Raw genomic sequence first — 13967 nt, 5'->3', positions numbered from 1 at the left:
TGAGAATCGATTCTAGAACATAAATGATTGGTATCGGAGGAATCGATATTTCAGGATCGATCTGCACATCACTAGTTTATAGAGGAGGGACAGAAAAAGATAAAATATCCAGTGATCTGATTGTTCTCTGTGCAGTGAAAATGCCTTTTGATGCCAGAGAAAGACTGCATTGAGCTGATAGGGAGCCAACAGTGACTCAAAAAAACCACACCTTGCAACCAAGGTATGCAGAAAAACATCTCTGAAAGCACAAAATATCAAATGCTGCAGCAGATCACACTGAGTGCCACTCCTGTTTGCTAAGAGCAGGAACCTGAGGCTACAATACACATGGGATCAACAGAACAGAAGATTGGAAAAATGTTGTCTGGTCTGATGAGTTCTTGATTTCTGCTGCAACATTCAGATAGTAGTGTCTGAATTTGTTGCAAACAACATGAAAACATGGATCCATCCTGCTTGCATCAACAGTTCAGGCTGCTAGTGGTGGTTTAATGATGTGGGGGATATTTTCTTGGCATGCTTTGGGCCCCTTAGTACCAACTGAGCATTATTGAAATGCCACAGCCTACCTGAGAATTGATGCTGATCATTTCCATCCCTTTATGGCCACGGTGTACCCATCTTCTGATGGTTGCTTTCAAAAGGATGACACACCATATCACAAAGCTCAAGTAATCTCAAACTGATTGCTTGAATATGAAAATGAGCTCACTGTTCTCAAATGGCCTCTACAGTCACCAGATCTCAATCAAGCAGAGCACCTTTGGGATTTGGCTCAACGGGGGATTTGTATCATGGTTGTGGGGCCAACAAATCTGCAGCAAGTGTTTGACGGTATCGTGTCAGTAAGGGGTAAAATCTCAGAGGAATGTATACACCACCTTGTTGAACCTATGCCATGTAGAATTAAGCCAGTTCTGAATGTAAAAGGGGATCTAGCAAGCTGTACCTCATGTGCTACTTGCACATGAGTTTAAAATGTAATATTTATGATAAACTGATGTTAAAGTTTTGTGCTACCTCAAAATGTGCATCTGCTTTCCGGTAATTGCAAATTATTTCTTATCATTCCTTCTTTCTTACATTTTGTATTCTAATACCAGACGTGTTGCATCAGACTCTCTTTGCATTACCCTGTCAAGAAACCAGTCTGGGCGGCTTCCGGTGCCATCTATTCGAATTCTGATCTTCTTCAAAGGAGCGATGTCATCTATCTCCAAGGTAAATGTGTCTTCTTGCCCTCTTTCAAACCTGAATGAACCAATATATATGGATTAAGCTGCATTTAAAGACATGACTGTGCTAATTAAATAGTTTAACCTTTCTGAAGATACATTTAATTGCATTTTAACTTTCATGCCTTTGTAGCTGTACACAGCGGCTGGTTAGATTATCTTAGGTTAAACGGCATAAACAGTGAAACAGCCTGTCCAATTTTGTGCAACAGCACAGATTAACATAAAACACTGTGTTTATTCAGAAACATGTGGTGCTTATGGCATTTATATGGCAGACTCTTTGTTATTACGATCTTAGTGCCAATAAAGGAAATCACTGCTTTGATCCAAAATACCACACAATAAGTGACATTTCTTTATAATTAGGTCACATTAATGAGATGCAGCACATATATTATTGAACTTTAAAGGTGCTGATGAGCTCATTTTGTTTGTTTAAACTCAGGCATCCCACATTTCCAGTATTTGCACTGAAAGTATCAACTGTTTCTTTACTGATAAGTAATCACTGTGAACTGACCTATCCTCATTTTTGGGCAGAAGCATTTCCTCTGTGCTCCCATTGGCTCCGAACACGGTCAGGAAAATGTTGGTATCAGTTCCTGCATACTGAATGTCACCTGTGGCAACCGTGACTGAATAAACAACCTAAAAAAATACAGTACACAGAGATACAGATACAGTTTTTATGTAACACATTAACTGAATGTTTTCCAACACTTCATATTTTTGGTGCGGTGACTCACTTTGCGGATAATGTTGATCGTGCTGGAGTCCAGCACATTGAACAGTCTGGCAGTCAGACCATCTCCCCTGTCTTTAGCCAGCCAGCACTTACATGGAAAGATGTACTTGATACCTTTGGTTGGCACGGCAACCGACAGCTCATCCACCAACCAGCAGCTCTCTGGTGTGACACCGTTATGGCCAAGCTGAGAGGGAAGAGAAGGGAGAGGAGATGGAGAGGGAATTGGTATATCACTTGATTTTTGTTTGATCTAGGCACATCTAGAATTAATTATTGCTGAGCTAGAATGGTTTTATTAAAATTTTAACAGCAGTGCATCTGAAGAGACAGCAGAGAGGAGACAGTTTCACAGATTTAGCTACAGAAAGAGTCCCAGATTCTCACTTCCACCCTCTTGATCTCTCCCACGTCAGTTCCATAGCGCACAAAGTGCTCCATGGAGCCAGCTGTGAAGGATTTCTTTCCCTCTGGCAGGTCCAGCCACAGCCGGTCTGTCTCGACGTCATTGGGACCAATGATGATGACATAAACCCTCGCTGTGGTGCTGGCATCTTGTTCGATGGCCGTGGACAGGGTGAAGTGATAAGGGATGACTGGGTGAGAGAAAAACTGCTTTGAGATTTTTTTTCACATATAAAATTCAGTCTGATGTCTCAGCCACTTCAGAGACCATTCCTACTTCTTTAATATTAGTACTATCATCTAGCTCCAGGCTGAGTGTGACCTTTTGATCTTTTTCAAATATGGATGGAGACAATATTAAAGTTTATCTTAAAGGAGTAGTTTGACATTTTGGGAAAGGTGTATTCTTACAGAAAGTCAGATTAAGGTGGAAGATTGTTAGCACTCTTTTAAAACTGTAGCCAGCAGCCATTTACCTTAGCATAGCACGAAGACTTATAGTCAAGAAATAATCCTTCATCACTATACACTGTAAAAGCATACAGCTGTTCTTCTTAGACGAAACATGTTGTGTTAATTAATGAGCCTTTAATTAAGGTGTTTGTAGATGCTTTTCTTTTATTAAGGCTACATCAGTGTTATTCTAGTGCTTTAGCACACACATACTATCATGTGCAGCCAAAGAAAGAGAGCAGAGGGATGCTTGTTTTGTGTCTTGTATCATACAGAAGAACAGAAACAGCAACGTTTCAGATCAGAGATTTATTTTGCCTGAGGTAGAGCAGTTCCACTACTAATCAGAAGGTCAGTTGTTCAATCCCTCCTCCTCCTTCATTCTGCACGTTGAAGTGTCCTTGGGCAAGATACTGACCCTCAAATCCGCCTCCCCGTGCATCCTTCAAAAAGTGTGTTCGTGTGTGTGTTTGAAAGTCCTTAGAGGCAGAAAATATAGCTCAAATGTGTGTGTGAATGTGGGTTGTAATAATCAATTGCTTTGAGTGCTCACTTAGACTAGAAAAGCACTACACAAGTACCAGTTCATTTAGCATCCCTGGTAGAGAGGTACAAAGAGGATTATAGAGGATGAGGTTACAAAAGGTGTCTGAGCCAAGCTATCTTTTTTGTCTTTTTTTCTCATTTTTTGAAGCAATTGTAGGTCTGCGTACTACAATTTTGTGAATGTCTCTGCTTTCCTTTCCACACTAAAAAAAGTCAGAACTGCATTGGCAGGACTTCCAAAAGTCTCAGTTTTAGGAGTGCTGTGGTGAGTGAGTTCAGGCACAAGGCGTAACTTTGGTAAGTTAAACACTTTAAAATGAAAGCCACCAAGCACAAACGCTCCCACCGTGTTTACCTATTTCTTTAATGTTGGTTAATTTGGTGTAAATATTAGGGTGAACTATGACCTGATTGATATTACCTATATTTATCAAATTTCTATAAGTTTGCATTGATTCTTCCTGTTGATATTGTGGTTATTTATCATGTTGAATTTCAGTATGTTTTCCTGATATTTGTGTCCACTTCCAGAAACGTCATTTCACAAAGAGACACAATGAATAGACCTTACTTGGACCCTCTTCAACCACTACTGCCTTTTTCTTCTTTTTCTTCTTGTTGGCATTCTTGTCCAGTCCCAGTTTGGCCTGAGCAATCATTTTGGAATATGGATCAGAGCTTCTTTCACCCTCATACCCCTGAAACAGGCACAAAATAAACACAGCTATCAATTTTCTTTTCTGGAATAACTCTGACATACAAAGAAGAAAATAATAAAACAGTGTCTTTAAACACAACCTTGACGTAGAAGGTCCTGTCTATTCGTTTGTCCTCTTTCTTCGTTGATAGCCAGCGCTCACACAGGAACATGTATACCTCTTCTGTTTCCACATCCAGCACTTCCACCTGGTCCAGGTACCAGTCAGCCCCAATCATAGAGTTGTTATGACGAACACGAATCTTAAACACCTGCCCCAAATCCACGGCCTCAATATTGAACTTATCCACCTAAAAGGCAAAAGGAATTGAACAGATTTAGATTTATTTTTGTGCAACATCACATAACGATTCGCACTTCTCCTCTAATACCTCTCCTCTCTCAAACTTGTTCTTGTTATTCTCAGATTTGGCGAGTTTCCGCTCTCCTGTGTCTCCCAAATCTCCATAAATGGTGAGGAAAACGTTGGCATCGGTCCCTGCTCCGTACATATCGCCTGTCCGCACAGACACCGTGTATGTGTGAGCTGTGAGGGAGGAAAAATTTTGAAGTCGGTAAATGCAGACCTTGTTTGCTAATAGATTTTTTTTCCCAACTGTGTTGTTTCCAGTCTCACAGCGTGTCTATTTATACAGCAAAATGTCTCAAAAAATTTGTACAACATGCAGAGGGTTGGTGTGACAGAAGAGGATGCTTTGGATAGTGCGAGATCGGCTGTGGTAACCCCTAAAGAGAGCAGCTGAAAGAAGAAGAATGTCTCAAAATTGGACTTTAAACCGTTCTCCCCACTAACCCTTTCAAAACTGAGTTCAGCTTTGAAAAAGTGCATGCTAGAAGAGCATATTAGGATGCTGAAAAGCAAAATCTACCAAGGCTTATATTGCTCCATGCTAGTTCAACATCTTCACCATGCAACAGCTGAAATAAAAATAAGCACCTCTAATGTTTCCTTAGACAGAGCACTTGAAAGCAAGTGTAGTTACATTCCACCGGTGACATAACTTTCAACCTACTTTCCAAAGCATCTTCCACCTCAGTTTCAGTCGTTTTCAGTGTCCCATCCCTGAGGAGTTTCTGTGTGATGATGTCTGAGGGGACAAGCTCCCTCACCGTCTCACCATCATCTTCAGACTTAGCTAGCCAGCGCTCGCAAGGGAATATAGTCGTCTCAGAACCCTGCCATTAAACACACACAACTCTTCAGTCTGGCACCAGCTATGTTTCTCTAGCTGAGACTCAATGAACTGTGTGAGCCAGAAGATGTTAAATTATTAATTTGTTAATAATTTAATGAGGCCACAGACAAGAAATCTCTTAACGATGCACTTACAGTGCATTGCCTAAAGTATTCACTCATCTGCGTTCAAAGGCATATGAACTTGAGTGACATCCCATTCTTAATCCATAGGGTTGAACATGATGTTGCAGCTATAATAGCTTCAACTCTTCTGGGAAGGCTTTCCACAAGGTTTAAGAGTGTTTTTATGAGAATATTTGACTACTCTTCCAGAAGAGCGTTTGTGATGTTGGATGAGAAGGGTGCTGTCAGGACTCTGTACAGGACAATCAAATTCTTTCACACCAGACTTGCTCATCCATGTTTTTATGAACCTTATGTGCCTCGGTATGTGCTCTGTGATTTTATGTGACCTACCACTTTGTGGCTGAGCTGCTGTCATTCCCAATCGCTTCCACTTAATAATAATAATAACAGTAAAAGTTTAATGTGGAATCCTTAGTAGTGCTTGACTTCACAGAGCTTCTGAGAGCAACCCATTGTGTCACAAATGTTTGTAGAAGCAGTGTGCATGCTTAGGTGCTTGATTTTATACACACACCTGTGGCCATGGAAGTAACTGGAACACCTTAGCCATGATTTGGATGAGTGAGTGAATAGTTTTGGCAATATAATGCCGCTATTATGGTGTCATCTCATGTGGCTTTTGCTTACCTTTCCTTTCCTGAGCTGTCGCCTGATCTCCACTCTGTCAAGATGCCATCCAGGATTTGTGCCGCTGTTGTCATGTCCTATCCTGATTTTCTCTATAACATCACCAATGTCCTCCAGCTGTTTAAAGACAACTTATCATTCGCAAACCGGCCGCCACTTTTTGAAAAGCTCTATCAGTGAGTAGCCACACATTACACTTACCTCCACAATAAACATGTCTTCAGCTCCCCTCTCAAAGCACAAGCGTCGTTCTCTCTTGTTGACACACAGGTGCTTCTGCTGAGTGCACACCCCCTTATGGCCATACAAGACTATAAACACGTCAGCATCTGTTCCCGCTCCAAATACATCGGTGGTGTATATCTTTATCTCATAAGGCACAACTGAAAAAAATGGAAAAGCTTTTTTGTTGACAGGTAAGGTGGAAGAACCCTTTTTGAGCCGTACACACACTGGTCCCATCATCGTTTATACTTCGGTTTATCAGGTGTCAGGTACAGCTGACCACTTGTGTTCAGATTTCCTTGCCTTCTTTTTAACCAAGAGTCAGCAAAGAAAACAACTATTTTAAGACTTGTAAACCACAAAAGCTGCATGAAAAAGAGAAAACAAGGTGTTACAATCTTGTTGTGGATGTATTAGACGCACTACAAAAAAATGTCAGTGCGTCAAAGACTGAAACTCTGTTACTTTGGTGGTTTCACCATTTATTGATGAGCAAACACTATCATGGTTAACTCATATTGATGATGTTGGAGTGGGTATATTTCAACTTAATATTCAAAAGCTTGCGTTTTGAATTTCAGAGGCCACAATTAAACGTGTATAATAGTCTTTGTTTCTATCCCACCTTGATTACTTGTCTGTTATTTGGTTTTAGTGCTTCAGAAGTAAGACCCTTGCTCAAAACAGAGCTACCCATTTTGCTCTTCACTGAACGACAGTGTGGGTGGGAAACATGCCAGGCTGTCATGGATGAAGGTGGAGGACAGGCTGGCATATAATCTAGTCTTTTATATAAGTAACATTTGCATTTTAGGAAAGGCTATATTAGTATTCACAGCTAACGTTTACAGTTATGACACCAGACGTGCTTTTATGCCTTACAGAAAACATATCAGACTAAACTATCTAACTGTAATAACTGTCCATCATTCTTACTACAAGCAGTATATGTAGTTATTTATCTGTGGAGAGGGATCACAGTTGTGCTAGCTGATAGCATAACTGCTGGCTTAAAATGTGTTTATTGTCACTGATGACATTTTTCTGTTTTAGTGTTAACTTGTTGTTGAAACTCAAAGGAATCATTTGATCTTTTAATACATTTGCTGTCCTAAATAGTTAACATCTAACTGGTAAGATACTGAATGAAAATACAAAGTAATGTGTAGAAATTATATCTATAGATAATTGCTACTATAATATCCTGAAATTGGTTGAACTTTTAGAGCCTGCTTTATAAAAATGCCCTTATATTAAAGGGCATTAAATTATCGTCATTGATTAAATAATAACAGTCTTTGAGCCCGCTTTATAAACTGCAATATTATTTATTTACTTTCTTGTTGTTTGTATAAACTAACATGAATGGATCATAATGTGTAAGTTGAGTTTGCATACATATTGATAAAAACAAACTATACTCTATAAGTCAATATTTCGGGCTGTTGTCTCAAACTTTATCTCAAAATTTGGATTTATTAACTCAAACTAATGAGAAAATAACTTTATCAAGGGGAGGCTGGAGCCTATCCCAGCTGTCATAGGGCGAGAGGCAGGGTACACCCTGAACAGGTCGCCAGTCTAACACACAGACACAGACAACCATTTGCACTCAAATAACTTAAATTCTGAGTAATTTTGTCTAAAGTTTGAGTGAGTAAGTCATAATCTTTTTTTGGAAAATAACCTGAAATTTCGACTTAGCTCTTCCAATCGAAAATGTTTTTTTCAAGGGCAGAAACAAGCCTTCATTGGAGGAACGATAATAAAAAGACAGGACACCACTGCAGCTTTATAACATTCATTACAGGTTGGAGTTAATGGTCTGACAAGCACCATTCTTCAGGCAGACTGCTTTAAAATACATTTTACTGCTAATGCTTCCGCTCTTTTATCAGAGTGAAATTTTGCATAAAGCACTTTTAGAGGACGATTTCTCAATAAGCCTACTCTACGTTTACTAATGGATTTGAGTGCTTATATCACTGCTGTTCACTCACATGGTGTGTAGAATTCAGTCTGTAAGTCAGCAGGATAGAGATCCCTCACAGTTGCACCATCATCCTCCCCTTTATCCAGCCAACGGCCACATGGGAAGCGCATCCTCTGACCCTGTGAAGGGGCATCAATGTCGATCCAGTCCAAGAACCAACCAGATGAACCCCCTGATTCAGAAAAAAAAAGTTTATTTTTTTTGTACAGTGCAGTGCTTATGTATATGACTGCTTTGTTTGTTTTTGGACAGTACGTTCTTTCCCCACCTGAGTTGTCGTGCCCGATTCGAACTTTTACCAGGTCGCCCAGATCCACGGCCTCCACAGTGAACTCATTGATCATCCCCTGTTCAAACTTATTCTTGTAGTTTTTACAAGCCTTTAGATTGATGATCCCTGTGGGTGACATGCAGATTTTTTAAAAATTCTGATATTTAGCCAGTAACAGGGATGCCATCATAATGCAGGGATGATGCTGAATTATCGCACCTGTGTCATCATTTTCACCAAAGAGGATGGCGAAGACGTTGGAATCAGTTCCAGCATACTTCTTTTCTCCAGTTTTTATCTTAAGAGTATATGTAGTAGACATAGCTGCAGGATAAATTTATCATATAAGTACATGAAACTTGTCATATTGGTCTTCCACTAATCTTATCCCACTGAGGCGTAAACAAGCTTTGAAGCTTCATTACATTTCTGCTCCAGGCCCAGAGTACCACTCGTGCCCTCATCATCATCATCCTTCCTCATGAAGGCCTCATCCACGGGAACCAGCTCTCTCGCTATCTGCCCGTCGTCTTCATCAACTGCAAGCCAGCGGTTACAAGGGAAGTAGTATCTACAGAAGAAACACCTCTGTTCAACACTCCAAGATATAATCTTGTTAATTTACTCTCCTAATCACACAAAATCTTTAATTGTTGTTTGCTGTAGGATTTTTCTGGAATCCAGCTGAATAACTAAGCAAAACCCACATGTCTGTATGTTTGTGGCACCTACGTTGTATCCTCTTTTGTGTCCACTATTTCAACACGATCCAGGTACCAAGAGGAGTAAGACTCAGAGTTGTCATGACGGATTCGTAGCTTCTTCAAAGGGCCCAAATCAACGGCTGTCACGATGAAAACATCCTCCTGCAAAATGCAGCAACTAGATGTTTTACAAATCACTTTTAATTTAACTGTTTTTATTTGATAGTCCAAAGTGATACCAGAGCAGAAATGAATCGGGACTCACAAGAGTGTTAACTGATAGAAGAGAAGTTGGTTTGAAACAGTACTGAAATATATGAAAGCTTTGAAACTTTACAAGGGAAAGACAGAAAAGGCACAAATATATAAAAATGGAATGCAATCCATCCAGAGTTGCTACAGTATATCTGACCACATCACAAATATATTATTGGAAGAAGCATGTAAGCAAAATCAAGGTAATATGAAAACTCCCTGCTTCTGCGATGCTGTGTAAAATGTAGAGAAGAACAAAATGCAAAATCCCATATTTACCTAAAAATAAGTCAAAGACAACTTAAAAAAAAACTTTAGTTGAATTTGATATGTATATTATAATGTTCCCAAAGTCTTGAAAGTAGGCAGGGTAGTTCAACAAACAGACTCTTTTACTTTTGTTTTTACAATTGAGTCATGTTGTTCACGTCACAGAGGTACCTGTATGTGGTTTGACATTGTCCTGAGAAATCATCATCTGTATGGCTGCATATGATTTGGAATCATTTGGTGGGATTCACATGTTTCTCCATAACTTGTATGTACTCTTCAGCCTTAACAGTGCCTACCATGTGCAAGTTACTCATGCTTTTAAAATGCACACTAATATTAAGTCATACAGTTCCTCACATTTTTAGAGAGGAGGAAGTGATGGGCATGTTTTCCAAAAAGAATTAAACATTTCGGTAAATTCAAACACTGAATGTTTTTTTCTCCCTGTATTAAATATGCTTGAGGCTAGAGAAGGCAGCAGTGTTTCTGGATCATATTTTATAGATGTTGCAAAGTGTAATATCCACTTTGGTGGATGCTGTTCACTGACAACAATTTTCAGAAGTGCTTCTGTGTCCATACAGTGATTTCCAATACTATGTATTCAAATTTTAAAATATTATCCACTGAGGATAAAAAAAACCCTGAAGTATTTGCAATTGTTTGAAATACAATTTCACAACAAGCATATACTATAGCTTTCAAAATTCAGTAAAAGTTTTTTATGCTTTTCTTGGGTATCATTTTTAATTAAATACACTAAGTGATTTGCAAGTCAATTCATTTTTTTCACCTTTCCTATTATGTTAAAAAAGGAGAAGACGGCTGGTCATACTCGACAGAAAACAGTTAAATGAATATGTGAGCTGCAGTTACATTTCTTCATGGTAATGTGACAAAGATGGCACCATTCGTTTGTTCCCTTCTCCCTTCCACTTGCCACTCCTGGATTTATTTCTGTCTTCCCGAATCATCTGAAAACAGTTGATGTTAGTGACGGGATCTTGAATTATTCTTGAAGATGTGTTTCTGTGACACTCAGTATAATACACACATGAAGGGCCCCTCATTTCTCACAAAAGCTGTTAGCCTCTCTGTGGTCCAGCCATCTCACAGGCATGACAGTGTCTGTTTTCTGGGCCTGTTTCTTTTCCCTTGTAGCTTCCTTCTACTTCCACATCCCCTGCTTGTTATCCTCTGATTTCTGCAGGGATGTCTGTTGTTGTTATTCCGGTCGTCATGCAACTGCAGCACGTTTAATAAAAATGGTAATAAGGGGTCGAGAAAACAGAGCAGGTCTCCCAAGCAACATGTCCGGTGATGGCATAGCTCAAGAAAAAAAAGGTACTAGCAATAAACGAAACAAACCAAGTGTGACAAGAAAAAGTAAAAGAAAGCAAAAAAGGAAGGAAGAAAAGGACAGAGAGAAAGAGAGGTGGGGTTGTTGAGGAAATATTCAGTTAATTTCACTGTTAAGGCACTCACTCATGAGTAAAATATAGGTTTTTTTTTTTACATTGTATCACATAAAAGTATTTATTTATTTATTTATTTATTTTTTTAAAAAGAAGAACAATTCCTTTACAGAACTGAGGGTGACACTGTTTATTCAGGAGCTTTAATTGGTCATAAATAAACTCTCTTTCTTAAATTTTGTTATTATATATATGCCTCTTAAAGTATCTTTAATGAAAAAAACGATTTTAAACAGAACTAAACAGAGAAAAGGTGTAGATGTCTGTCAGCCACAGACCAAACATTCCCACTCACCGAATGGACTTTTTACTTGTGTCTTAGAAACAGACCCATTTTCCACTGAAGTGAGCTCTATGTTCTTACAGGGCCAGCTGTGATAATTAATTCACAGGTGTGGATAAAGTATGGAGTAAAAGTAGGACGGGTTCAATGACGCAGAGGACTCCTGTGAGTCCAAGCCGGCTTGCCTGCAGGAGTGTTTGTAACCCTACCAGAATATGCTCCCACCCACACCTCAGTGGAAGACTCATGTTGCGCGAACATGGTTGAATCTTTGACTAACTGCTGGTTAATTTTCAGCATGACACATTTTTGAACAAATGTATAAAGGTGTTCAGCTGTGATGAAAGCTACTAAGATATATATTTTTAAGAATATCAATTCGTAGAACTTGCCACAATAGAACATAATCACAAATATAATCAAGCGACATCTTTAAATCTAAATCATCATTTTTATAATCATACAAATTTAGAAGTGATTGTGTATTTCCTTTATTACCTGCCCTCCCTCAAATTTATTGATGTTGTCAGAATTCTTCAGGCAGCGCTCTCCAGTGTCTCCGTTCTCTCCATAAATATTAATGTAGACATTGGCGTCGGTCCCGGCTCCCATCATGTCACCAGTGAAGACACACACTTCGTAGGTGTTGACTGTCAGACAAAACAAGGGTTCAATTACTAACACCTTGTTAACCTGTCATACATGCCCTCCAAGTAAATGTGTGAACCAATTATGGCTAAAACACAACACTGAAGACACAATGAAGATGTCGTAAATAAAAATACATTTCAGTTCTTTATTGCTTATTAGCTGTAGCTAATTGAAATTTCTTAAATGACTAAAAATGGGATAAGGTGGTACTGGGAAGTCTTGTTCAAAAAGATAAATGCAGACAGGTGGGTGCTCACTGGAAAACTGATAGAAAATACATCTGCTTTAAGCCTATGTCTTAAATTAATTAACTATGTGAGGAGAAGGGATGCATATGGGAAGAAGAGGTGCTCTTTGAATAAAACAGACCTTTTCTTCTCTCTAACTTTAAAGACATGATGTTAAATCTTTTAGTTTTGGTTGACTTAATAATATTATTACGTGCAATGTAATCATGAATTTCATCCAGCACTGGTATGCTTCCTTTGCTCTGAATGCATTATTCATGTGAAAAGGCATTTGAATTCAGTGCAGATGGTAGATTACCTCCATGACTAGATTTCCACATAGGGAGGTAACTAAGGATTGCACACAGCCAGTGAGACTGCAAAAAGTCATTAATAATATAAAAAAAAATTATAATGAAAATCTCACGCATTGAAACTTTAATATGCTCCAAACTCAGAGAAGTGTTTAAAGAACATATGCAATTTCTAAAAATGCATTTTATGCTGTTGCATTTTTGATATAATTTAAAGAGAGGGTTCATGGACCAGCGAACAAAGCTGTGTTTGCCTGACTCTGTCCGTGCATGAATAGCAGCTCCATTTTGCTGCAGGTGGTATATTTGAAAGAGTGATTTTGGTGCATTTTTATTGTGGAGTATGCACGGAGAAAAGGGTTTTGTTTTGTACTATGTTGCAAATCCATGGCCACTGAACTACCGGGAATTACTATTATGATGATTATTACTATCACATATATCATCATCATCATGAACTGTGTTAAATAAAACAGTTGAAACTTTCATTTAGCTTGTTCATTTAGTACCTTCCATCTCTTCTGCATCTTCAGGCAGCAGCTCCACCACCAGCTCGCCGTCCTCCTCTCCCCCAGCCAACCAGCGTGAACAGGGAAAATGATATGTCAGCACCACTTCTTGCATCTCCTCGCCACCCTCCTCATCCTCATCTTCCTCTTTCTTCTTTTTCTTCTTCTTTTTCTTGTCCTCCTTTTTCTTCTCCTTGGGCACCAAGGCCATGATGAGATGTTTCACGTCCACTGTCTCCAGGAACCAGCCAGATCCAATGCCGGCGCCATTGTGACCGATGCGTATCTTAAAGATCTTTCCGACATCTTTGGCCTCTATCTGTCAAACAATTGAAAAGTTTTGATTCAACATTTGGACATTTAATTCTGCATTCACGTTAAATTGTTGCAATAGAGTTGGAGTTTTGGAAATCATAAAATCCAGATTTGAAACCTTAAATATTTCGGTGGTATTCCGTTCAAAGTTGTTGGATCTGCTTTCCAGTGTGATAACCTCCGTCTTCCCCTTGTCCCCGTAGATTTGGATGAAGACTACAGCATTTGTGCCAGCAAACACCACATCTCCGGTCACGACTGTTATCTCATAGTTTATTACTAGAAAATGCAGATCGATGAATGTGAAAGTGAACACAAGTATTTTTCGTGCAGCAATGGTGTTAACACATACTCATATACTTAACTCATATATTTAAAACGCCTTACATAATAATTCAGTTCAGTGTAATTGT

General features: G+C 39.0%; 1 protein-coding gene across 1 annotated transcript in view; it reads right to left on the bottom strand.

Annotated features, from left to right (window-relative positions):
* The window catches only part of loxhd1b (lipoxygenase homology PLAT domains 1b), a 38361-nt gene that overhangs the window by 5450 nt on the left and 18944 nt on the right, over positions 1-13967 (bottom strand). The window contains 18 exon segments of the mRNA XM_013913051.1: positions 1137-1254; positions 1762-1889; positions 2374-2582; positions 3962-4088; positions 4189-4398; positions 4480-4634; positions 5122-5284; positions 6060-6176; positions 6261-6442; positions 8285-8449; positions 8546-8674; positions 8768-8872; positions 8974-9119; positions 9281-9414; positions 12037-12188; positions 13240-13354; positions 13442-13558; positions 13673-13905. Coding sequence (XP_013768505.1) covers positions 1137-1254; positions 1762-1889; positions 2374-2582; positions 3962-4088; positions 4189-4398; positions 4480-4634; positions 5122-5284; positions 6060-6176; positions 6261-6442; positions 8285-8449; positions 8546-8674; positions 8768-8872; positions 8974-9119; positions 9281-9414; positions 12037-12188; positions 13240-13354; positions 13442-13558; positions 13673-13905 — 2705 coding nt within the window.

The sequence above is a fragment of the Pundamilia nyererei genome, unplaced genomic scaffold, assembly GCF_000239375.1.
Source record: "Pundamilia nyererei isolate P.nyererei 1_Seehausen unplaced genomic scaffold, PunNye1.0 scaffold00113, whole genome shotgun sequence".
Lineage (NCBI taxonomy): Eukaryota > Metazoa > Chordata > Actinopteri > Cichliformes > Cichlidae > Pundamilia > Pundamilia nyererei.
Note: the sequence above shows the minus strand (reverse complement) of the source record. Positions and strands in the feature narration are given on the sequence as shown.